This window comes from Diplodia seriata (genome assembly GCF_021436955.1).
Source record: "Diplodia seriata strain FDS-637 chromosome Unknown scaffold_4, whole genome shotgun sequence".
NCBI classification, from domain to species: domain Eukaryota; kingdom Fungi; phylum Ascomycota; class Dothideomycetes; order Botryosphaeriales; family Botryosphaeriaceae; genus Diplodia; species Diplodia seriata.
Genome location: NW_027117311.1, coordinates 580,506 through 605,355, shown reverse-complemented (window position 1 = coordinate 605,355; position 24,850 = coordinate 580,506). Strand labels below are relative to the sequence as shown.

General features: G+C 57.2%; 4 protein-coding genes across 4 annotated transcripts; 1 reads left to right on the top strand and 3 right to left on the bottom strand.

The window, feature by feature from the left end:
• Positions 1-1,213: 1,213 nt before the first annotated feature.
• Positions 1,214-2,405, bottom strand: SLS55_004021 (uncharacterized protein; the record flags this gene model as incomplete). The annotated part of the gene is made up of 2 exons (XM_066775483.1): positions 1,214-2,005; positions 2,400-2,405. 2 exons carry the CDS (start codon positions 2,403-2,405, stop codon positions 1,214-1,216), a joined length of 798 nt encoding a protein of 265 aa, XP_066633364.1.
• A 1,392-nt stretch (positions 2,406-3,797) lies between these two features.
• On the bottom strand, positions 3,798-7,793 carry NEW1 ([NU+] prion formation protein 1; the record flags this gene model as incomplete). The annotated part of the gene is made up of 4 exons (XM_066775482.1): positions 3,798-4,259; positions 4,312-4,561; positions 4,617-7,260; positions 7,790-7,793. 4 exons carry the CDS (start codon positions 7,791-7,793, stop codon positions 3,798-3,800), a joined length of 3,360 nt encoding a protein of 1,119 aa, XP_066633363.1.
• A 762-nt stretch (positions 7,794-8,555) lies between these two features.
• ICL2 (mitochondrial 2-methylisocitrate lyase) lies at positions 8,556-10,502 on the bottom strand (the record flags this gene model as incomplete). Its single annotated transcript, XM_066775481.1, has 4 exons — positions 8,556-8,566; positions 8,681-9,358; positions 9,412-10,113; positions 10,193-10,502. The coding sequence occupies 4 exons, from the start codon at positions 10,500-10,502 to the stop codon at positions 8,556-8,558; spliced, it is 1,701 nt and encodes a 566-aa protein (XP_066633362.1).
• Positions 10,503-11,176: 674 nt separating this feature from the next.
• Positions 11,177-12,848, top strand: CIT3 (citrate synthase; the record flags this gene model as incomplete). Its single annotated transcript, XM_066775480.1, has 5 exons — positions 11,177-11,224; positions 11,275-11,302; positions 11,358-11,526; positions 11,583-12,561; positions 12,633-12,848. The coding sequence occupies 5 exons, from the start codon at positions 11,177-11,179 to the stop codon at positions 12,846-12,848; spliced, it is 1,440 nt and encodes a 479-aa protein (XP_066633361.1).
• Positions 12,849-24,850: the final 12,002 nt, after the last annotated feature.

Genomic DNA, 24,850 nt, shown 5'->3' with positions numbered 1-24,850 from the left:
CAGGTGCAGACAGGCATGACACTAAACGGCGCCAATAATAGCGTTCTGTTCCCGAAGCCTAGGCGGCTACTGGGACGCCATCCGCATGAACCGTTCGAGACGCGCCGGTGCTGTCAACCAGCATCTCGGTGCCTGGCCGTGCACACAGGCTGGCTGCTTCACTGAGCCGGAGAGCCTGGCTTGTGATGTTTCTTGTGACAGATCAGGTGGTTTTGCCGGGAGGGGAGGCAATGATCAAGTCTCAGCCGGTGGTGCAAGGGTCAATAACCGCAGCGGGGGATGCCGAACCAGATAGCCATGTCGGCGACGTCTCCATGGACTCAGGGCGTGGCTTGAGCTGAAGCTGGCTTGGAGAGGCTCTGATTGGGCAGGCGATGCGTGCGAGAGTGTGACCCGTGGTGGAGGCTTCGCAGACTGCATGGGAGCCAAGATGGCCTGGAGCCGAGCGGGCGGGAAATTGCGCCGCGGCTGTCGACCAACCACTGGGAGAGGGTTGAGCAGTGAGGATTGCGCAAGCGGATCGCTTATCGGGGATGCGAGGGCGCAGAGATCTTGTGTGGTGATGATGGGCCGAGCTGAGCAAGGCGATCGCCGCTGCCGTCTGCCCCAAACGGCAGTTGACGCCTGCGCCCGCCTGCCGAAAACGGCTGAGCGCTGGCTGGTGCCCATGTGCCCACGCCTGTTGAGCCCCATGCAAAAGTCTTACTCGCACGTTGACGAAAGGCTGAATTACGATGGATCCCAGAAGCAGAAGCTTGGCCTTCCCCGCAGCAAACTCCACATACGCCATCAATACCTACGAGCACGTCTCCCATTCGCCTTTGTCTAGAGAGCGGAACATGTCGGCCAGCGCCACGGCTCCAGCTCCCGAAACTCTCTTCACATGACCGCATTTGGCTGGACTCCGTTGCTGTTTTATGCACCTCGATCCTCCAGCCGCTGTCACGGCTCTCCTCACTCTGCACCTTGAACTGTTTACGAGAAATAATCAAGGCAATGATTTACGACTCCCGCAGCTTCCAAATCTACGCCAATGGCTGTGAATCTCTTCCGGGACCATGCTTCAGAATGAAACATACAATTCTATTTTGCCACTCCCAAAAGCTACTCGCGTGCATCCTGGCCTCTCTCAGGCCTGCAGAATATTTCCCCCCATCACTCCTGTGCCACCCATCACCGGATGAGAACAAAACCTAGACCTCTCCATGCCCCGCTACTCGTTCACGAGATTCGCCGTCTCGGCATCAGTCTCATCCACCCCATCGCGCCTCCGATGGCCGGCGAGCAAGCTCTGCTCCTCATCCGCCGCCTCCTTCCCGGCACCACCCCCATCCGCGGCGTCGCCGCCACCGCCGCCACTCCCCCACAGCGCGACGTAAACCGTGCTCGCCAACACGACCGCGCCGCCCACCCAGCTCGCGGGCGCGGGCACGTTCCCCCAGATGAACCTGTCGAAGAGCAGGGCGTACAGCACCTGCGAGTACATCATGGTCGTCGCGAGCGCGCTCCTGTCGTGCTGCAGGCCGGCGGTGAGCAGGAACTGCAGGAAGAAGCCCGAGAAGCCGATGACGGCCAGCAGCGCCCACTGGCGCGCGTCGGCCGGCAGCCGGAAGTCGACGCCCGGCGCGAACAGCAGGAACAAGGCGGACCCCGCCGTCGACACCAGCGAGTAGTAGTTGACGCTGATGAGGGCGTGCGCCCGGTGCCCGATGCCGCGGATGATGGTGTACGACACCGTCGCCGTCACGGCGCCCATGAGGAGCAGGCTGACGGCTAGCGTGCGCATGGCCGCGCTGGCCGCGGGGTTGGCGTCGTCGTCGTCGTCGTGCGTCGGGTCGTCGTGGCTGACGGTGCGAGGGAAGAGCCAGGGCGGCCGCGCGATGATGATGACGCCGACGAAGGAGACGAGGCCGGCGAGCACGACCTTCTTGGACAGCCGCTCGTGGAAGAGCAGCGCCCCGGCCCAGGGGATCATCATGGGCGTGAGGAAGCTGATGACGGTCGTCTCTGCCAGAGGGAGGTATTGCAGCGCCCCTGCGAGTACGGATTGGTTAGCGATTGATCTTTTTCTTCCTTTTTTTTTCTTTCTCTCCTTCCCCTCTTTCGATGGCATTTTGGCAACTCACAGTAGAAGGCCGACAGCCCAAAAAAGCCCGTCAGTCCTCTCAGCACCAACCACCACCGCACGCCGGGCGGGCCCCACGGAAAATCTCGAACATTCGTCGCACGCATGTATATCGTGCTCAGGATGCCCGTCAGGGCCATGCGAACGAAGATGATCTACGTAGAGATGGTAAGCTCCCTAGGCCTGTCTACAGCGTACTCACGTCTTCTTCCATGTTTCTGGGGAGAAGAAGAATAGAAGAGAAGCGAGAGGGAGGAAGGCCAGAGTAGCATACCTGCATTGGGTGCATAGCCGCGCCCTTCTCGTCGTCCTCCAGCAGTCTCGCCGTCGCGGCCATGCACGCGCCGAAGCTCTCGGCGGTCAGAACCAGCACCCACGCCCTGTTGCGCTGCCACCAGCGGCGAAGGGCCACCGCAGAGGCTTTTTCGTCGCCGCCATGTCTTTGCCCTTGCTCTTGCTCCGGCACTGCCTCTCTCGTGGCGTCCTGCGCCGTTGTTGCGCTCATAATGGTCGTCGGTGTCTTCGAAGCGGATGATCAGATTACACTGAACAAGACGGCGGAACGATGCAAGGAACGAAAAGGACGAAGAAGCACGCAATACGTCGAATATCGATGCGCTCTAACGATCTCCTGAAGGACCTTGGCAAAGGGTGTTTATGTCGACTCGGCGGCAGTCGTGACTCTAAATAAGTAAGAGAAAAAAATCCAAAAAAGAAAGCCCGCACAAAGCCCGCACAACACCGCAACCCTCCGAGCACCGGCGCTTGCGTGGTGCTCGCATCATGCATCGTGCATGTTCCGCACGCGCGGGGTAAGCAACGCGGAATAAGCGAAAAAGCGAACCGGTCACCCTCAACAGGACACCGCCGGTTGATGTGATAACAAAAGGGAAAGGGAGAGTGCAGGCTCGCACACAAGATATTCGCAATACGGCGTCGACGGGATGGCATCGGATCCTCTCCGCCAATCAGCGGGTCCATTGTTATGTGCGTGCGTGTGCCGCTGCGGAGCGGGGGAGGCTCCCGCATGATCCCAAGCGGGAAAATCGTGAGTTGCCGGCCGCTCATCGTTTAGGCAACTACTGTCACGCGCGCCGGTCTTTCGCCACTCCTCATTTCTGCGTCCTTTTTTCCTTCTCCCTCCTCACGTGCGTGATGCTTATCAGCAGTAAACAGGCCACTACCCGCTCCCGCGCGACATAATCCGAGCATGGTGTGGTGGTGTCGTTGGATGCCTTGGGTTTCCTGATGGATACATATGGTATACCGACAAAGCGTACGGAAGGCGAGAATCTAGTCGGCAGCACAGCCAGACACACAGGTGGACGGAATTTATGATTTGTCGTGTCCTAAGGATGCATACAGATAACCCTTCCCCTCCCTCTATAAGACTATCCAAATCCAATCTCTTCTAAAGCCGTCTTCGTGTCTTTTGTCTCGTTAAGAACCCAAACAAGAAACAACAGCAAACGTTAAAAGTAGTCGTTCCCGATAGCCCGTCTATAATCATTACGCCTTTTTGTGCAAGAAAACAACAAACAGAAGAATGACGGAACACTCGTATCACCCATGATTATGTTCTTGAAAAATGAACCCCAAGACCTCTTCCCTGAGCGCATCTCACCATCGTCGACACCATCCGCTCTCTCGTGATACGCAAAAGGAGAGCCACTTAGGCCTCATCATCCGTATCCGGCGGGTGAGGCGTACCCTTGGGGCTGTTCAGCCACTCAATGTGCCTGAGACGCCTCCTCACCTCTCTCTCCTTCTGCTGAGCCCTGGTCATCTTCTTCTTCTTCTTGGCCTTGAACTTCATATCGCCACCCTCGGCCTCCGAGTTCACCGCGCTGCTGGCGGCAGTGCTTGGCACAGTGGAGCTGGCAATGCTGCCCGGCCTGCTGTCTTCAAAAGCGCTGGAATTGACAGCAAGGGCACCCTTCTGGATGACGCGGCCATCCGCCACGTGCCATTGCTCGGGGCAGAGAGCACCCACGAACTCCTCGTTGTGAGAAATCATGACCACACCTCCCTTGTAGTCGCGGATGGCGGCAGCGAGACCTCCCATCGAGTCACGATCCAAGAAGTTAGTCGGCTCGTCGAGGACGAGCAGATGGGGGTTGTTCCACATGGCACCCTGAATATCAGGTCAGCTTACGTACAGGTCGAAACATCGGGTATTGACTTACAGCAATGACAACCTTGACCTTCTGACCACCAGACAGGCCACCAATCTCGTTGTGGTTGGCGATTTCGGGGTCCAGGCCGAGGTCATCGAAGTGCTTGGAGATAACCTTGGGTTCGAGCTGACGGTAACCGAGACCCTCGCGGGAAGACTCGTGGTCATCGTACTCCTGGATCAACTTCTGGAAGCCGAGCTCAAGCAGGGTCTCGCGAGAAACCATGGTGTTGTACTTCGGCAGCCAGCCAACCCACTTACTGTAGAGGTTGTCAGTCGGGAACGAACAAATCACGTGCGGAGGGAGACACTTACACTTCATACTGGAAACTCTTCTTCCACTTCTGGCGACCAATGAGAGCCTCGAGCCTCTTAGGGCCCCTGCCATCACCGATATCAATCTCCTTCTCCATCTGGGCCTTGTCCTCGGCAGTCAGGACACGAGTCTGCTTCATGAGCACCTCACGGTCGTCACCATTGGCGTAACGCCACTGCAAGTACTGGTTGGGCGTCTTCTCCATGTGCATCTCGACGTGCTCAAGAGCATGCTGCTTGATGTAACCAATACGCAGGTTAGGGTGCTTCTCGACCTTGCCGGTTTGCGGAATGACTTCGCCAGTCAGGACCTTGATGAGCGTGGACTTGCCAGCACCGTTGGCACCAATGATGGCGACACGGGAGGACAGGGTGAGCGAGCAGGTGACATCGCTGAGAGAAGCCTTCGATGATCCGGGATAGGTGAACGAACAGCCAGTCATGCGAAGAATGGCGCGAGTGTTGGACTTCACGCCAGTAAGGATACCAGGGGGCGGGAACTTGAACTGAACCTGGGTGCTGGAAAGAGTGTAGTAGCTCTTTGCCTCAGGCTTTTGCCTGACAAAGTCGGCCAGGTTACCCTTGTAGCACACAAGCTTCTTTTGCTCGTAGTGGTAAATGTCGGTGCACACCTCGTCCAAGAAACCAGAGTCGTGAGAAACAATCAAGCTGGTGATCTCGGTGTGCTTCTTGAGGTAGTCCTGCACCCAGGCAATGTTTGCAACGTCCAAGTGGTTAGTAGGTTCGTCCAGCAGGAAGACATCAGCGCGCATCAGCATGGCCCTGGCGAGAGCAAGCTTCATCTTCCAACCACCAGAAAGCGAGCCGACCTTCTCCGACTGGCGACCATTGGGACCGGCAGTGAAACCGACCTCCTCAAGGACCTCGGAGATGCGCTCCATGCTCTCATCCTTGAATCTAGGATCGTTCGAGATATACTCGAGAATGGTGATTTCAGCATCCTCGCCCTGGTTGTGTTCGACAAAGCACGTCTTGACGACGTCCTGGGGAGGGAAGCCCTCGAGCTTGCCCTCGGCGATACTCCTCATCAGAGTCGACTTTCCGGCTCCGTTGCGGCCACAGAGACCATAGCGGTGGCCCTTCAGGAGACGAAGGTTGGTGTGCGACAGCAACAACATACCGCCGTAGCCAAGGGAGAAGGTAGCGTTGACAATCTCAGTCTCGCCGTCATCCTCAACGACGGGCTTGCCGTACTTGCGCTCATCCTCTTCAAGGAAGTAGCGGTGGACGTTCTCCGCGATGGTGGCAGAGCTGCCCTCGTTCGTCAGGGGCCTGATGTAGGGCTCGATGCTCTTAACAACGCGATCAAGAGCCCGCTGGTTAGTGTCCTCTGCAACCATCTCGGTGATGTAGGCACGGGCGAACTTCCAGAGCTCAGCATCACCAGGGTGGTCCAGAAGACCACCGTTGGTGGCAATCTCCTTGTCCAGCACGGTTCCGACTTGCTCTGGAGTGGTGCGCTCAATAGGCGAGGAGCCATCGGCATCCTCACCCATGGCGTGACTGATAACGCTCATGGCACGCTCGCCAAGCTCACGAACTTCAGGGAGAGAAGCGCGATCCTTGACAGCCTGAACACCGGGCTTGAGCTTAGGCAGGAAATTTCTAGCCTCCACGGGGTCGTGGACAAGCTTTGTCAAGTTTTCGACAACCACCACAGTCTGGCGGAGAACTTCCTGGTTGGTCGAAGGGTTGTTAAGAGAACGCTCCAGAAGCGGGGTGAGCAGAGCTAGAACGGGGGCGGTGACGACCGCAACAAAGGTGGTCATTGAGAGAGCGTGGATGGCCTTCTGCGTGCTGGCAGGAGAGGGGTTCTCCATGGCCTTGATCAGAAGGGGGATCTTGGGCATGACATCGTCGTTCTGGAGAAGGGTAGAGAGGGCGTTCATGGCCTTGATGGCCTGCTTGCCAACCTCAGGCTTCAGGTCGTGCATGCCGTTGTCGACAATAGGGATAAGACCAGCGAGCTTCTTGCCCATGGCGTCACGGAGAACGTCCTTCTCGGTCTCCTCTTCGAGGCTACCCATGCCCATCTTCGCCTTGTCCGCCATCTGTGTCAGCAGGGAGAAGGCAGCAACGGCACCCTGCCACTTTCCGGTGGATTTGGCGAGGTAGTCGGTCAAAACAGGAAGCAGGCCGAAGACGAGCGCCTCAGCCCTGAGCTGTTTGAAAAGCGCGTCCAGAGCGAACTGTGCAGACTCCTTGATGGTGGTGTTCTTGTCGGCCAGAGCGTCGAGGCACAGCGGCAGCAGCTTCTCCTCTTGCAGGAGAAGAACGACTTCGCTCAGCGGCTGATGCGCAGGCATACGCTCAAAGAGGGCGCCCAAAACAAACATGGCGCCCTCCTTTTTCGCAACATCCTTCTTGTTGCTGGCGGCCTTCTTCACCTCGTCGAGGATACCATAGCCCTTCAGGCCGCGGAAGCCGACGGAGCCCTCGAGGAGGCCGCAGAGCGCGTAAGCGGCATCGAGCGAGGCCTGCGACGTCTTTGCCGTAAGGCAGTTGTTCAGGAGGGAGGAGACTTCGTCAGCCGTCGGCGGAACGGCCTGGGAGGGGTCGGCGGTCTTTGCGACGACAGCGGCGGCCATGGGAGGCGACTCGTGGTGGGGCATGACCCGGGTATCTTTGAAAAATCGAAGGAAACGCAAGCGCTCCGGGTGTCGTGGCTCTCTGCGCAGCAGCGGGCTTACGGGGGGCGCAGGGAGAGGACCAGCGGGCGCGGTGAAGATTCGTGCGACGGGACGCGGCACGAGTGGCGCTGCTGGGAGCGCGAGGGAGAGAGCGGGCGAGCCTGAGACGGGTAGGCTTGCTCGCGCAGGTAGAGTGGAGAGGTGAGACCGCAAAGAAAAAAAAAGAAGCCGTGGGGGTAAGAAAGGGTGGGCGGCGAAGGCGGTGGATTTCTTTTACCCTTGGCCGTGGCACCCCGGTCAAAAAATAACTCTAGGCTGCGCTCTTCCGGCGCAGGCTAAACTCGGGCAAGCGCGTAGGGCTGGGTCGCTCTGGCCACTCGTCGAGCCCGACGTCAACCACAAAGCCTCTTTTCTCCGCAAATCTGGTCGCCCATTCGTCACCCTTGTTTTCTGCACCTGTTCCAAAGCCACCGCCCCGGCGCTTCCGCCTCCTTATCGCTGCCCACGGTCTGGCCGATCCACGCATGTACCACGCCTATATCCAGCGGCAATACCTCGGCGCAACCCCAGCAGGAGAACAGAGACTGCAGAACTCGTAAAAACCAAGTGAAACATGTGTTGTCACTTTTCTCCGAAATCCAATTCTAGCTGGATTCGTTCTTGCTGTTCTTGCTCTAACAAATCTTCACCGTAGAAGATGTACACAGACTAGATGATTGAAAGGCACGCTGTGGCAAACCGAATTTCTAGATAATCATGGAGTAGAATATGTCCAGTGAGGGTGTGTGGGTACAGCCGGAGAATCCGGGAGAACGCACTCTGAGTTGTAGCAGGACTTGCTGGATGCCTGATAGCAAAAAGTGTCGACCTCCTTTTCCGCAAATATGATCCCGTGACGTAGCGGTACAGTGGGCTGCAAAAAACAAAACAAAAAACTCCCCCTTTCAGGTCCTGTAAGACACCATACTCTCCGCATGGGCAGTCGAAGCCAATATCTAGGTGTAGATGCGGGTTTCGAGCGTATCAATATGCATCCAGACTTTGGCTCCACCTCTTCACGTAAGTGAAACGAGAAGATCATACACGAAGCTACGAGCAATAAAGGAAGTTGGAAGCGACGGTTATAGCGACAGCTTCCCTGGCCGGGACCGGAACAATTTTACAACCAAGGTTACAAAAATCGCGATGGAAAAGATGACGCAATTGTACAGGTTCATTCTATACATGTCAAGCGATACAAGGGATGGTTATCCAAAGATATCACCGCTGTTGTTTTCATTCTACGCAGTTACGCCTTGCCTGGTATATGTACAGTAGAAACAAGTCTCAATCCCGAATTTCATTCGAGAAATTAGAATGCTGAGTTCTCGTTAGCTCTTGCCCGGTTATATGAGAAAAATAGTCGCAACTTACATGTTTCGGTGTTGCCTTCACCCATACTCTTGCTTCCGCTTGAACCACTCTGGATGTGGCCCAAGATACCGTCAATGTAGGACGCGCCGCTCCACTTCTGGTGTGTCAAGACATCACAGCCTGTCTCCTTCTCGCGCTTCTGGACGAGGTTGACGTATGCTAACATTCCTTCGTCCTTGTAAGCCTTCGAAAGCTCGTTGGTGATAGTGGCAGTCGAGTGCAAGCCTGCAAGGGAGATGAGTTGCAGAACGAAACCATGTTTCGCCAGATCCCAGATGAAACTCTTGAGTGTCTCTTCCGTGAAGCCGTGTGCCATCCAGTTGAAGCTTGGGCTTAGGTTGTAAACCAGCTTCTTTCCAGGCACAGCCTTGTGGATTTCCTTTGCGAAGCCTGCTGCCAGCTCCACACTTGGCTCCTTCGTTTCAAGCCAAAGCAGGTCGGCATAAGGAGCAAATTCAATTGCACGCTTTGTTGCCGGTGCAAGGCCTGCCCTGAAGTGGTAGTATCCCTCACGCGTACGAGGGAGGTTTTCTGACCACACGACAGGTCGTCTGGTATAGTTGGAAGCGAGCGCTCTGCGTTTGCTCAGAGAGAGGTTCGGGTTTGCCGCAACTTCGGAGAAATAACTGTCAATTGCGTGCTTGGACGCGTTTTCGGATTTGAGGTGTTCGAGAACAGCTGTAACAGTTAGCAGATCGAACATGGTGGCAGGCTAATCGGGGAACCCATACCCTCATCAAAGGTTACCAGCTTGTGATTCTTGACCCACTGTGCCTCAAAGGCATCGATTTCTGCCCCACTGGCACCCTTCATTTCCATTTCTTGCAGTGTTTCGGCCAATGGCTCTACGTCTTCAGTTACGCCGAGAATGAACTCGTGATCACGGACATCGATGGCACTGCTCAGCAACTTCCCGCTTTCCGAATCTGTTCTAGCGATGACCAGGTTTTCGGCTCCCATCAGATCCCACTGGAAGCGAGCAGCAACCAGACGATTGATGTGCTCGCCAGTTGGTACGAGAACCTTGCCCGCCAAATGGCCACACTTCTTGCCGCCATGTAGCTGATCCTCAAAATGAACCGCAGCAGCACCATTCTCGGCGAAGAGCTTGGCAAGCTTGATGACTGCCGACAGGCCACCGTGGCCGGTATCGCCATCGGCAACAATTGGCCGCATGTAGTCGACATACGGCGTGGTGGCCCGCTCTTCCTTGGTCATCTTCCGCCTGTTGTCCCAATTCTTCCTGTCGTGGAGCTGTTGGGCCTTGAACAGTCGTTGCACTTGATTGGGGACGGTATTGTACGGATAGTCGCCAAAGTCTGCCGAGACCTCGTTGGTGGTAGTCAGGACGGACGAGCAGGCCCAGCCAGAGACATAGAGGATTTCTTGGTTCGGGGCCTGCTGTGTCATTTGAACGGGGTCAATGGCGCCCACTATTGCCAAAAGGTGTCAGCTTCTACATGTACCAAGGAAGTCTAAGGGAGCGATTTCAGGGATTGGCAATGAACGTACTTGTGTGTACCGGCTTCCCTTCGGCAGCGCGCTCCTCGAGCAAATTGAACAGCTTCCGCGCCATCAGTGAGCTCGGATATGTCTGCTGCAGAGCACCACGCTTGGACACAACATCCTCTGCGGAATAAGGGCGCTTGATACCCTTGTAACGCGGCGAGGCCCACCAATCTCTCACTTGCTGCACTTGGGCATCGAACAGTGCCTCCTCGGCATCGCCCGCCTTGTTGGACTCGGCCTGAAGCTGGAATGAGTCTGCTGGCAGTGCTGTCGATACAGGCGGGGATACGGCGCCTAGAGTAGACGGAGCCATGCGGGCAACGGAGGTGGAAAGCGGGCGGAGTAGAGAAGGCGGGGCACTGAGGCGTGCGGTGTAGCGGCTCCGACGCGCGAGAGCTCGCGACGCGTTCCGGAACATGATGTGGATGCCTTGGAAGAGTCCTGGGCTTAACGACACAGCGGTTGAGGTGCGATTGCAGCGGTCAGGGAAAGATGAAGCTCGAGGCAAGCGGCGGACAGGTAACGGTTTGGCGGCGATCCCTCGGGAGCTCGGCTGTGGGAGCAAGCGGCGCGCTCCGTGTGGATATTGTCTTTGAAGGCAGCAAGCGGCACGCCCAATCGCGGTCAGAAAAAGGGCCGCCGCCGCCGAGGTGTAACGGAAGACGCGACGAGTGAGAGGGCGTGCGAGGCCGGAGGAGGGATGGGGTTCCCGTTGACCGCATGCTGTTGCAGGCAGTGGCCGTGGCAGTGGGGCGGGCCAACGTCAGAGCTCCCTGGGCCGAGGTCTGGGGCCCCCGCACGCCAACGCCAGCTCCAAAGCCGACGCAACCCTTCCCTCCCACGAGCCTCCTGCCTGCCCGCCAGATCCTGTGTAGAGCTGCAGCCAGAGTCCTATTTTAACTCTATCCCCACCTCACCCCAATCCTCCTGCCCAGCCTGCCTGCAGCAGCTTCAGAACTCCAATTGACCACTGCATCCTTCGTTCCCATGGCATTGAACGCACGCACCGCCTCGAGAGCTCTCAGGAGCGTACGGGTAAGCATCACAGAGTCCTCAATCTGACCCATTCGCTAACATCACCGAAGCCTTCCACCGTCAAACCTCTCGCCTCTGGTAAGCCTGTCCGCTGCCGCGCCGAACCTACCCGGCTGCTCATTCCTCGTCGCAGTTCAATCCCGCGACTCCTCCCGCAACTATGCCTCCGCCTCCGAGCCTGGCCTCAAGGAGACCCTCGCAAAGGTCATCCCCGCGAAGCGCGAGCTGCTCAAGAAAGTCAAGAGCCACGCGGATAAGAAGATTGGCGACTTGAAGGTTGAGAACACGTTAGGTGGAATGAGGTACGTGGGTCCGGTTTCCCCACCGTTGAGCTGCCTCTGACGGGGGCGGAATCCAGAGGCTTGAAGGCCATGGTCTGGGAAGGCTCGGTCCTCGACGCAAATGAGGGCATTCGCTTCCATGGCCGCACAATCAAAGACTGCCAGGAAGTCCTCCCGAAGGGCACCAGCGGCACTGAAATGCTTCCTGAAGCCATGTTCTGGCTTCTGCTTACTGGCGAGGTCCCCACTACCTCCCAGGTTCGCAAACTTTCGCGGGAGCTGGCGGAGAAGGCCGCAATTCCTGCCTTCGTTTCAAAGATGCTTGACGATTTCCCCAAGGACCTTCACCCCATGACCCAGTTCGCTTGCGCCGTGTCCGCGCTGAACTACGAGTCCAAATTCGCAAAGCTGTACGAGCAGGGACTTAACAAAGCCGAGTACTGGGAGCCAACCTTCGACGATGTCATCTCCCTCCTCGCCAAACTCCCCACCATTGCCGCCAAAATCTATCAAAACGCCTACAAGGGTGGAGGCTCACTGCCCGCTGAAGTTGACCTGAACCAGGATTGGTCTTACAACTTCGCTGCTATGCTGGGCAAGGGCGGCAAGGAAAATGAAGGCTTCCAGGACCTTCTGAGGCTGTACCTTGCGCTCCATGGAGACCATGAGGGCGGCAACGTCTCGGCACACGCAACTCACCTCGTGGGTAGCGCTCTCAGCGATCCGTTCCTGAGCTACAGCGCCGGTCTTCAGGGTCTTGCTGGCCCCCTTCACGGGCTTGCCGCTCAAGAAGTGCTCCGTTGGATTATCCAGATGAAGGAGGCTATCCCCAATGATTTCACTGAAAGCCACATCAAGGAATACCTTTGGACAACGCTGAAGTCTGGCCGTGTTATTCCTGGCTATGGTCACGCCGTTCTCAGGAAACCAGATCCTCGCTTCCAAGCTCTGATGGATTTCGCGTCCGCAAGGCCGGAGATTGCAAACGACCCTGTCTTCCGTCTGGTCAAGGCAAACTCTGAAATCGCTCCAGGTGTCCTCACGGAGCATGGAAAGGTAAGCATTCTCGAAATCCCCGGTCCACCTGCAGTCGCGCATTTACCTTGGAGATTTTAACCATTTTACAGACCAAGAACCCTTTCCCCAATGTCGATTCTTCGTCGGGCGTCCTTTTCCACTACTACGGCTTCAAAGAGACTCTCTACTACACTGCGACCTTCGGCGTCAGCCGTGGTCTTGGTCCCCTCGCCCAGCTGATCTGGGACCGTGCCCTAGGCCTGCCAATTGAAAGGCCGAAGAGTATCAACCTTGAAGGCATACTCAAGCAGGTCGGCGGCGCGTGAGTGAGGTTTGCTTCAAAAATGCTTAGATATCAACTTCTGCAATGAATGATTTGGTTGCGTAGCTTCAAACAGGCAGTAATCTACCTATGTGCTGTTATGTCTACGATTCACACTTATGAATAGGCTAGCAAATACGGAAAATGGGCTTTGCTCAGTTAGGTGAGCTTCGGATTCAATAGACTGCGGTACTGTTCCCAAGCTCCGAAGCCGGTAACCTCTACCCTGCATGGAAACAGGCTTGAGTATCCCCAAGAGACATTGACTTTAGCTGAACGGTTGATTTAAACTACTTTCGAAACATCTTGAAGCCAAAGCCCTCCACGGTCAAGTCACGCGGTAAAAGTTGTCAGACCCATCTTATCTCCACCTTTTTGCATCATGTGAATCGAGAGGTGAACCGACTCCTCCGGAGTCTTTATAAAGATGGTTCCATTTCAGGCTTCACCATCTCCATGAGAATTACGATGTAAACATTGTCATCATTCAAAATAAAAACAATGTGGGATACTCGGGGTCGTGCTACCAGCAACTCATCCTGTGGCAGCGGCCGTTCGATGGGATTATCACGAGTTCATTTGAAGATCTCCATTGTAGAGCTACTGATGCCGGAGCGCACCAGTATCAGAAAGTATGGCCGTCCACGGTATGTATGAATGATGCTTAAAGCTAATTTGTTCAGATGCTGCGATCTGGAAACCGGGACGCGATGACGTTTGTGGAGCAAGCTGAAATGCTCGTTAGTAATAATACTACTTTCCTCACCGGAGCCAAGTGAGGTGAGGTTCTAGAGTCTTGACTTCATTGACGGAATACTTCTATCTGCTCCAGCCAGCGATCATGGATCGATGGGAGAAGCCAGTGATCGTAATTTATAGACTAGCCCATTGCGTTGACGGCAGCCTTGCGCGTGCATCGTAAAAGTAGCGAGGGCGCCTGCTGCGCCCTGTGCACTTTGCTACTCGGAAAAGCCCGCTTATATGTTGCGCAGCAGTAGTAGCAGCGGATGGCTTGAATAACTTCAGCATGTATCGCGAGACACCTGGCATGCTCTAACAGTACACCGTTTCGACAAAGCTTGATTGAAACTCGCGGGGGCTGAAAGCCTCCACGATCCGCAACTTGTTGCAAGTTCAGCACGTCTTCGTGAGAAACTATTCATCCGTAAATCTTGCTGGTTTGCATCGCCGCGGGTTGTTGCTGGAGTGAAGCACGGAGCTGAAACCGCAGTGCAACAATGTCTTCCAATATTTCAAAAATTAGGAAGTGTTGATAGCACGTATTTCCACAGTGTTAGCTTGTGGAATAATTTGTGTGCAAAACAGAGGCAATAGGGCCGTTGGGAGTATTGGGACGACTTAGATGAGAGCGCAATGCTCATCGAATGCCGAAAGATAGCTAAATGTCAATCCGCGGTCGAGGCGACACCGTGTTTATTCATTCAAATAGCTCCTTGAGCTTGGAGCATGTGCCGACAAAACGTCCAGCGGGCCTTAAAGACACACACCCCAGGAGTCTTAGAGAAACATTCTGGCTTGTACTCTCCATCACTCTACAATATACCTTCAACATACTTTGCTTTGCCGTTGTTCCCCAACAAGGAGGCATAGACTTTTCTCTCGCAGTCATCAGAAGTCCAGATTTTCCCGATGGCGAAGTTTGTGAAGCGAAGTAAATGGATCTCTTCATCGATTTTGTATAATGATAGGGAGCAATATTGAGTGATGAGTATGGCACTGGAGCTGGAGCGGTAGCCTGTGTCCTCTTGCAATGCGGTGATAACGCCCGCCTCCGTAATTATTCCGTACAGTAGTTGGTTTGTGAGTTTCCCAGTCAAGGCGTTTTTCGAGTTGTTGAGGGGCTTGACTCTGCGGGACTGTATCGGACCAGGGCTTTCCCGACACCGCTTTTGTGAACCTGTGCAGTCAAGAGTTAGATATCTTTATTGTAGTATAATGATACTAGGTCCGGTTCAAAGCAGTGGTGGTAAAGGACCAAAGAAAGCAGCAGGTACACTTTATTTTGCCAGCTAGACTGTCGGCTATCCAACATTTGCTAGTTAAGCAGTGATAAGGTCAAAACATTTCTGAACAGCACTAGAAGAGTTGACGAAAGAGTTTGAGGATATTTCGTTCGCATCTAAAGGGAGGAAAGCTATGAAGTTGGAATTACTGAACTGTGGCAGTTGTACCTTGGCTATGCGTGACTGTTACGAGGCGGTATAGAGTGGCTGGAAGCGCATCAAAACGCTTGAATCGGGGTAAACAAGAGTGAGACTGATATACCTAGGTATAGAGGAAGTGGGTGCGAGATTCAGTCGTGAGATGCATCCATGATGTGTGAACGTTGCTTTGGTGCGTCGGCTAGCTGAGGTTCCAATGGAGAACCAGTTCATTTGTCACGACCTTGGATAACCAGCCCAAGAATCAGCGTTGGTTGCGACGCAGGGGACTCAGCCACGTATGAAGTTACTAGATGGCTTGATCACATCAGTTGGACTAAAATCCCCAGTCAGTGTGCAAACATCAGGTTCCCAGAAACAGTGCTAACACTTTCCAGGCCACTCACTTACTAAGTAGCAACGGTGGGTTATCCTCCGAGTAACACAGTCGCTGTCCGGGGCTTCGGTCTCGGACCACACTCACTGCTATAGCCCAACTTCTTAAACCCCGTCGGTTCTAAACATTCGAGCTCCCCTTGTAACTCTCCTCAACCGACCCACCTACCAATTCCCTACGTCCGCCCCACTTCAACCGAAATGTGCAAAGCAACCACCTACCTGTATCGCTGCGGCGGAGCCTTCCACATAATCTCCACCTGCGACAAGCAATGCTACGCAGGCTACTCCTCTTCCCACGGTAGCTCGCCCGACTCAAACGGAGGAAGTATCAAGGACGACGACAGCACCACCACCTCAATCCCCCCACCGTCCACGCGCAGCAAGGCGGCGTCGACCACGACATCCACTCGCAGCAACGGAGCCAGCGCCACCACCACCACCAGCAGCGGTGGCTTCCACACGACCAACAACACCAGCACCAGCCAGCACCGCGACACGGTCACCGGCACCGACAACAACAACAACACCACCACCACGCCAGCGCCTCCCCCCCTCCCATCGACGACCCTAGCAGCGCCGCCGCCCCAGTATCCCCACTACCACCACCACCCGCTACCCATCTACCACCCCCCACCCACCCTCCCGCCCTCCAAAACCGTCATCCCCGCCCACGCCACCCGCGTCCTGCGCTCTGCCCAGCAGCAGCAGCAGCAGCAGCAGCAGCAGGGCCAGCAGCGCCACAGCCAGCCGCCTCGCGTCGTCCGCAACGACTCGTCGCTGCGCGGCTGGCTCCTATCGAGTATCGTCACCTCGCGCTGGTTCCGGCGGACAAAGAACACCCGTGTGCTGATGGAGGACGAAGGAGAAGAGGAGAGGAAGGAGGTCGTGGTGGTGTGGCAGGATGCGTGCGAAGTGCGGCGGGCGGGCGTGGAGAGGGGCGCGGTGTGCGTGCAGGGCGAGTGTCCGGTTTGCGCGGCGGCGAGGGAGGAGGAGGAGGAGGCGTGGGCGGCGGCGGCGACGTTTAGGGGCGAGGATTAGGTTTTGGTTGTGGGTCTCGGGTTGGTTGGTCGGTGGAGGTGAGAGAGGGGGGGAGAGGAGAGAGAGACAAGAGCGAGAAAGAGTATGGAGAGAAGAGCGTATTAGCGGACGACGGCGTCTAATTGTTCGCGGTCATGGGGAGAAGGACGGAGCGATGGTTTCGGCGGACGGTTCGTGGGCTGATAAGGCGTGGTCGGAGGGAATCTCCTCTCTTGTTTTCCTATCGTGGACTGCACTTTGCGGCCTGCATCGTGCCTAACGCCGCAGAACGGCATCATCGTGGCTATCGTTCGTTGTTTGCGATTGCGTTTGGCCATGCCACGTAGTTCGGAGGTTTCTTCTGGACGGTCAAAATCTGCGGAGGCGGGACGATGGTTCGGTGAAGGGCAAACGGGCTGAACGGACTAGCTTGACGGGAGGTCAGATAATGGAGTAGAAAAGAGAGGTGCAATGACATTCGAGATGCCCTCGTGGCAAGCGTCGGCGGTGTTGCAATGGACTGAAGTGAAACTGGAACGATAGCCATGGTGAAGGATTCAGCTGGCCCTAGACTCGTCTTATCGCAGACCCATTCGACAGCCAGACATTGTATGTGCGAGCCGTCATCGAATTAAGAGTTGTCTCGTCTCGAGCAATGATGCGCAGGCTCTTAGATTGGAATGTGGCAAACAAGAGAAGCAACGAGAGTTCGACAACGGCATTCGTGGCATCATCGGATCGACCCCAGTGTTGGAGAGCTCCCTTCCATCCCTCGTTTCCACCAAAATGCCTATCCGATCCTGTCTTCGCGGTTGAACCCCCCTTCCCCGCGCCGTTAATCAGTGACGCGCGTCTCGGAACGTAGCGAGCCAATGGTACCAGCCGTCGCGCGTGTCGGCGTCTCCCAGCGATACCCGCAGCTGTCGCATCCCTTATAAGCGCCTGTTCTCTCCTCCCCCAACTGTCATGTTCCCGCGGCCGGTCCCATCCGCGGACAGGGGAAGCCTGCGAACGTTGGGCGTGGCCAAGGGTCTTCGCTGCTGCCCACTGAAACAGATCCGTATCATTCAGGAGACCGAGAGCAAGGTGGACAGCAAGGTACAAGGAAGAAGCGCGATGCCCCCTCCATGTCCACGAGCGTAAGGAGAGACAGACGCGCCCGACCGCAAGCTTTGCAGATCCCTGACAGATGCCGTCGTATGCTCTACCCAACCTTTCATCACAAAACTCAGCCCGCCCCCAAATGCGACGATTGGGAATTCGAGAGTTTTGTGATAGCTCGTCTCTTGCCTCGAGCCTGGGTGACACCACCTCCCTAGGCGGACATGGCCTGCCCTGCAAAACAAAGGGGTGAGCGACGAGGGTGCTATGTCAGTACTATGCTAGAAGTCGAGCCTAAGGCACGGAGATGGGTACGTGACTAGGTAGGACGTCGGCGCCCAACAACCCCCGCGAGCAAGAGCCGAAAACGAGAGCAGCACGGGCAACGCAAGAAAGCAGTCGGCCGAGCAGAGAGGGCGCTCAGGAGTTTAACCCGGCTCTAGGCGCGAATATCACCAGAGCGGAAACGTCAACCATCGTCAACCACCAGCGACTCGAAGACTGTGCAGCCCGCGAGCGACATCAATACGACAGAGCGTTACCGAACAGGCAATTCGCCCGCTGCCACTATTGGTTCCTTGACCATCTTGGCTCTGATCACAAAAGAGAGGCCCTCTCTGCTCATTCCGAGCAAATCTCTTTGGTGCTTTGGGCACTCTTAAGTCAGATGTCTCGCTTGTATCGCTCCAATATGGAAGGTTACCGGATCCGGCTCACCGCTCACGGTGACGACTGCTGAGCCCATCATTTGGTCGACACTGACGCCAGAAAGCAGGAGCTATGGTCATTCCTCCGTCTTCTCAGCCGCCTCGCCGAGCCACCCCAGGCGACCTGGCTATATAGTTGGCGATCTTATAAAGACACAAGCTGCCACCGATTCGACAATTGACGATCGTGCTTTTACTACGGAGGCTAGCGGGAGGACGTGCTGCCGCCCCAGAAAAGAAATGATTAAAGGCAGGGCGACGAGTGAGAGCGAAGGCCGTAGGACGGGCCTCCAAAGCACGGAGAATAGGGACAAAAAACAAACATCTAACAGAGACAGGAGAGAAAGGACGTGCGGCTGGACAGAGCGGACATCCTTGCCATGTTGGCGAAGAAGTGAGCGGAACGGAGGCTGATGAGTATTCAAAATAATCAAGAGCAGCTCTGGTGGTTTCTGCACAAGGATCCAGGATCTTTCGAAAGCTTCTCTTCGGGCCGGCTCGATGAAAGGGCGGGAGGGGCAGACTAAGGGCGAAGGGTTCGCGACCCCATTCCCGAAGCGGCGGCGGGTGGACGAGGAGTCCCCTCTCGCCGTTCGCATCATCTCGCCACCGCGGGCTCAGGAGTTGGCCGGCCTGGATGGTGGTGTATAGGGGCACTTCCCAAAGCGGCTCCACGTGCAGCATCGGCCTGATGGACGGTCAGGGCGCGGCGAGCAAATGAGAATGAGACATGGACAACGCAGCAGGGCGCGGTCACAAGACGGGATGGCAGAAAAAATCGGCATCTAGTGAACACGTGTTGGGACCGGTTACGAGAACACTGACACTGACCGGGAGGGGGGAGCCGGTGTGGTGGGCATGGGGCGACGGAGATGCGAAGAAGGCGGTCGCCAAATGGGCCGTCAGTGCGCAATGGAAGCGCCGGAGAGGTGGTCCGTTGCGCTGTTCGTCATCCACTACTGCCGCACCGCCCGGGCCCTGGCCTCCAACGGACATCCAAACGCCCACCGTCCGCCCGCCCATCGTCAGCCCATCGCGCGCGGCGGGCCCGGCGGCGGCGGCGGCGGCGGCAAGGCGTATTGGCCCTGCGGTCGAGCCAGGCGCGGCGACCTGGCCCTCCAGCAGCAGATCTGCCAGTGGGCGGAGCGGCGATCAAGCTCAACCCTCAACCTTCCACATGTGGAAATACGCACGACATTGGAGGCCAGCCGGGCACCGTCCGCCGGCAGCGCGCGCGCGCGCCCGACGTCATGGGCGCCGCCCGGGGGCCCGCGCATGGCAGGCGTTCGGCGCGTGGTCTGGCGGGCGTCCCCGTCTCCACCGCGCATCTCGTCATGGGCCGTGGTGGTGGTGAGCAGTGGGTGGCTGAGGCGGCGGCGCAGGGCGAGCGCGCAGAGAGCGGCCAGAGGGCCAACCGGTGAGCCCCAAGCGCGTCAGAGCGCGCCTCACCGCTCTTTATCCGCCCATACACGCCGACCCACCGCCTCCCGCAGCACGACAAGAGAGCGACATCGCCCGCCGAGAGTGCCGTCCAGCGCGCAGAGCCTCCAGCTGTGCTCCAGGCGTCTTCCCTGCCGGGCCGTACCGTTATCTGCGGCCCAGGCTGCACAACTCACCCTGCCACCTGCCCGCCCAGGGGCGTGCCGGCCGACTGATCACATTCGCCGCGTCGCCAAATCCGGCCTCTTCTCCACGCCCGCCTTCATGCCAGCCGCCTCCCCTGCCCGACCCCGACACCTCCCTCTGTCACACCCCTTCGCCTCCCTCTCCTGCCTTCCAAGTTCTGAGCCCCGTCCCGTACCCGATTCTTCAACCTAAGCGACCACCGCCGCTCCCCGTCCCGCTCCCTCCCGTGCCGCCCGCTCTTGCCGTGCCGTAGGCCCGCTAGCACCACCATCACCTCTCGTCATGCCTTCCCCATCCTCGCCACCGCTTCTATTTCCAGCATGCCTCCCGCCCAGCCACCCGCCTCGTGCCTCGTGCCTGCAACCACCTCCGTGGTAAGCGGCCACGCGCTGCTGCCTTGCCCCTTGCCCCCGCGCCGTGCCGCAGGACGAGCATGAAAATCCGCAGGATTCGAGAAGCACGAAGTGACCACCTCCACCACCGCCATGGCCCCTCTCCTCTTTCTCCACAAGGAGCAACGCCGCAGCCGCAGCCGCAGCGCGAGAGTCAGGCAGACGCTCGAGCTTCGCCGCTCCATGCCTCTCTCCTCTTTCTCAACAGATTGGCGTCGGCTCATCACCGTCAGTGCCCTCCCATTCTTGCCCCTCCTCCCTCTCCCCCCTCTTCCGGAAAGCACCGGCGTCAGACGGAACAGTGCCCGCGCCTCTCTTCTCCTCGTCTAGACCGGCTGCCGAAGCCACATGTGAGTCGAACCGGAAGCAGAACAAAATGAGCGCTTCTCAAACCCACACCGCCTCCCGCCCCCGGTCAGCGTCTCCTCTCCAGCACCCCTCTCTGCTCTTGCTCGCACGTCCACAGCGCACGCACACGCGCGCGCGTGCACGCCCGAGACGCACGAGCGCGGGTGCACACGCCCCCCATGAAAGACGCGAGACGAAGCCACAAAAAGTCCCCGATTGACACACCCAAGTCAGGTCCCGCCGAAAAGCACGAGGCACGGCTGTGCGTGCGTTCGCCCTGCGGATGACTTCTTTTCGCCGTCCGTGCGCATGCCTGTCTTGGCCGTGCTTCGGCCATTGCCCGCCGCCCGTGCTGCTGCTGCTGCTGCTGCTGCTGACCCTGTGGTGGTGCCGTCCCTTGAGACCGGCCGGGACCATGCGTAGGGCGCTTGGGGACAGACGTGACTGGTTGGGTGCGAGGAGAGAGGGACAAAACTTGAAATCGTCGGTGTGGGCCGTGGTGCGTTTGCTGAGCGGACCCTTTTCCGTCTCGGGTTCTGGTCTGAAACGTTTAGTGACGATGATGGACGCCCGCGCGAGAAGACGGCAAAAAGATCAGGCCGCAGCTGAAATCTGACATTAGCAGAGTGCAAAAGCCATGGCCTCCAACCGCCTTCGCTCACGTCTCCTCTTCAAAGCTTCGGCCAGCCCCGTGCACCCGAATCTCCGATCGTTCGATAGACAGAGATCTGACGTGGCACTGGGCAAATAAATTGCCTTGGAGAGATCTGTGCGCCTGTTCTTGCTTCCTCTTCTGTCCGTTTCCACCATGTTTGATCTTGAGAAGGGCGGCTCCAAATGCTTGCAGCAAATCCGCGTCTCCAGGGTCTGTCCATTGGGTGTCGTTCTCCGTGTCTGAATCAATAGAACCCAGTTTTTTTACGGTATAATGGTAGGTGCCATGCTTATATCCGTCCCATCGGGCCCAACGCTCTGTATCCACCCACCCCGGTTCGCTACGAACCGAGTGGCAGTCGTGTGGTGATTAGTTTATACCCGCACTTCGCACGAGCCTGCCATGTCCAAATGTGAAGCGGACTTCGGAACCAGGAAGCACGTGCCGTACGACGGTGCCCCCGGATAGATGGAGGGTGCTTCAGACTAAACAGAGTGATGCTCGGCGGTGAGCGTAGCAGATGACGGAGGAACGGCCTCTGTGATGCGGGTGCGGGACACGCAGCGGCGCAGCGCAAAGCAGCGCGGGCCTCCCGCGGCGTGGGTCTCCGGCTCCCACCAAAAACCCTCCTTCTCTCACGCGCTCCCCTCGATCCTTTGGCGAGCACGAGGCAGACCAAGGACGAGCCGCGGCCATGCCATGTGGTGATCTGTGTGGGCATCTCATAACGGGGCTGTGCGAGAGACGGGTACCATAGCTTTCCGGTCTGACCCTTCACAATCTGGTGTTTGCCGCGCCTGCTGTGCCGTACTCCTCACCCGTTTCGGTTGCTTGTGTCTACAGAAGCGGCAATTCGGATGACGTCTGCCGCATGCACCAGTAAGGGGGCATTGATTATGGGGATTATCGCGAGAATGTCTGCTGAGGTGCGGGGTTGCTCACGATGCCTGTCTGAAAGGCCCATGACGACGCTTGCGGCCAAGTCGCGAACCATGCCGAAAGGAGACGTCGATGGCTTCTCCATACCTTGGTTTCCACTATTAGACATCGCTACCAATCGTTCAAAGGAGGGAAAGCGTACGAATCTGGAGAAGAATAGGGCTAGTCTTCCCACGAAGGGACAATGCCCCGGCCGGAGCGGGCTCCGGTTGTCAGAGAGCAAGCCATCTTCATGCGAGGATGGTCGTGTGGACAAGGTGTATATCCGTCGAAACGAGAGCGGTCCGAGCCGTTTCTTCATGCCCACGTTCACGCAAGCACGTCTGCCATGTGCTGATCGATGTAGATGTTTGTAAAATTGGAGCACGCCGTAAGTATCGCTGAAAAGTTGTTGCTGTAACATGCTGTAATCTGTGGGCCGGTCAACGAATCCTGCCGTGTCTTCAACAGAAAGGCTGGCAGAAGAACGAAGCGAAGGCCATGCAGAAATGAGCACAGTCATAGAATGAGAAAGACAACGAAAACAGGCAAAACAGCATGAACATGATGTCGAGGGGACAACTGTCCCCGATTGTTAACTGTATGCTCGCTGCAAAAGGAGACGCAAAATCCAAAAAGCCAACCGAAAGCGCAAACAGTGATCAAATTTTGTTTTTCAGACAGCCACCCAGGATACAGATATTCTTTGCAGACCAGAAAAGACTTGAACCGCCCAGACAGAAACGACAGAGTTCTAACCCTTGCCAAAAGCAGATGCGAGTTGGAGAAAGATTCGTCTCGGACTCGTAAAACCTCGTCGTCGCTCTTTCGAGGAGAAAGGAGATTCACAAGGAGAAGGAGAAAAAGAATAAACAATCTGAAAACATCTCCCGTCATTCATCATCATCACCGGAACCGAAAATGGCGTCGGAGGAGAGAAAAGGAGACAAGGAGATAAAGTGAATCCCAGCAAATCGTGTTTGGTTCCCGTCTGAGAAGAAATACCTCGGATGTCTAATTACAAGGGTTGGGTTGAGGCGCAATAACACAGCAGACACTTCCGGAAACGACAGGATATCGAGGCTCACTTTTGCTCGCAACCATCCGAAGGGGGAATCTCCAGATTAAAAGAAAAACCGCCGAGACCTCGCAGGGAAAAACAGTGGAAAAAGCACAGATGAGCCGCCCGAAATGTTATGAGGACTTGATGCATGAAAAACCAGGGAAAAAAAAGCATGGCAGAAAGGGCGGGAAACGTATAAAATCCGCTCAAGCGACCGTCCGCGTCGCGCGGATCGCAGAACCCGTACAGACGTATTTCTGGGAGAGCCGGTGCAGGAGGAAATTATGGTTCGATGGATCCGAGTGATTTTGCCCGACACCGTAAGACCGAAAATCATGCTCATAGCGAGGCCCTCGTATAGCGCAGCCAGCCGAGAGCCAGCTCCTTGCTGCTGCTGCTGCCGCCCCAAAAGGTTAGAAGTTCTCATCGCTCGTATATCTTCGCCGTTCATTCATCAACGTTCTCTCTTCTTCACATCCCTCTGCGGTTGAGAGCGTTGAGCATGTCGGCATCCGCAGCGCTCCTGCCGCCCGAATCGCCACCGCTGACCATGTCTGAAATGCGCATGCCGGCTCTTGAACTGCCGGTTGTGGAGGAAACCGGCGCTGCCGAAGTAGGCGGTGGAGGCGGAGGAGTCCTTCCATCGTTCCTCAAGGGCAAGTTCGCTGGCGGCCTCAGCGTAGTGTCACTGGTGTATGTGTACGCACTCCCGCCAGGCGTGCTCGGCGCTCCCTGCGTGTGAGGGCTGCTGCTTGCGCGGCTGGGGTCGTAGGAGTAGGTAGACTGAGGACTGGATCGGCGAGGAGGCTGAGGAGCGTAGTACGGCTGCTGCGGCGGAGGCGGAGCAGACGGGTAGGAGGCATTGGACGAGGCTGGAGAGGCAGCAGCCGGTGTTAGAGCGGACGGGTCAGGGTACGTGTACTCAGGCGGTCCGCTGGCGCGATGATTGGGAAGCTGTGATGCGGCTGCTGGATTCGGCGGAGGCAGAGTCGGCGTGTGAGGCTCCGTCGTCGGACGCTTCCGACCAGCTGCATCACGGCTTCGATCATCGTAGCCCGGGGCCACCGGGGGAGGCGGGTAGGCATGACCCGGGGCAGAATACGGACCTGTAGGGCTGGGCAAGGGATAGCCCGGCTGAGGGGGAGGAGGACGGTAAGCGGCGTCAGGTGGCTGTTGGGTTGAGGGGGGCAATGGTTGTCCGTAGGCCCCGTAGAGCGGCGGCGGCGCGCCGGCGCCGCGCCAGACGGTGTGCGCGGGGACGAACGCTTGAGTCTGCGCGGACACAGGCGTGAAGATGCACTCCTGCGAGAAGCGGACGCAGTTGGTGCAGCGGCCATCCTCGGACGCCTCGAAGCCCGAGCAGCGGATCTACAGTCGTCGGCGTCAGCGACATCGTGGGCGCAACAACCATGGTGTGTTCTTGTCACCTACCTTGCGCCGTCTGCAGTAGCGGCAGGCAATGGCGGTGCGCTGTCGCGGTGCGGGCTGGTGCTGCTGGTACATGTGCGGCGGCGCCTGTCTGTACGGATCCGGCGGCGGAGGGCCGGGGTACATCTGGTGAGGCGCCGGCAGGCGGTAGGGCTGCTGCTGTTGTAGGGACGTCATGTCGGCACGCGGA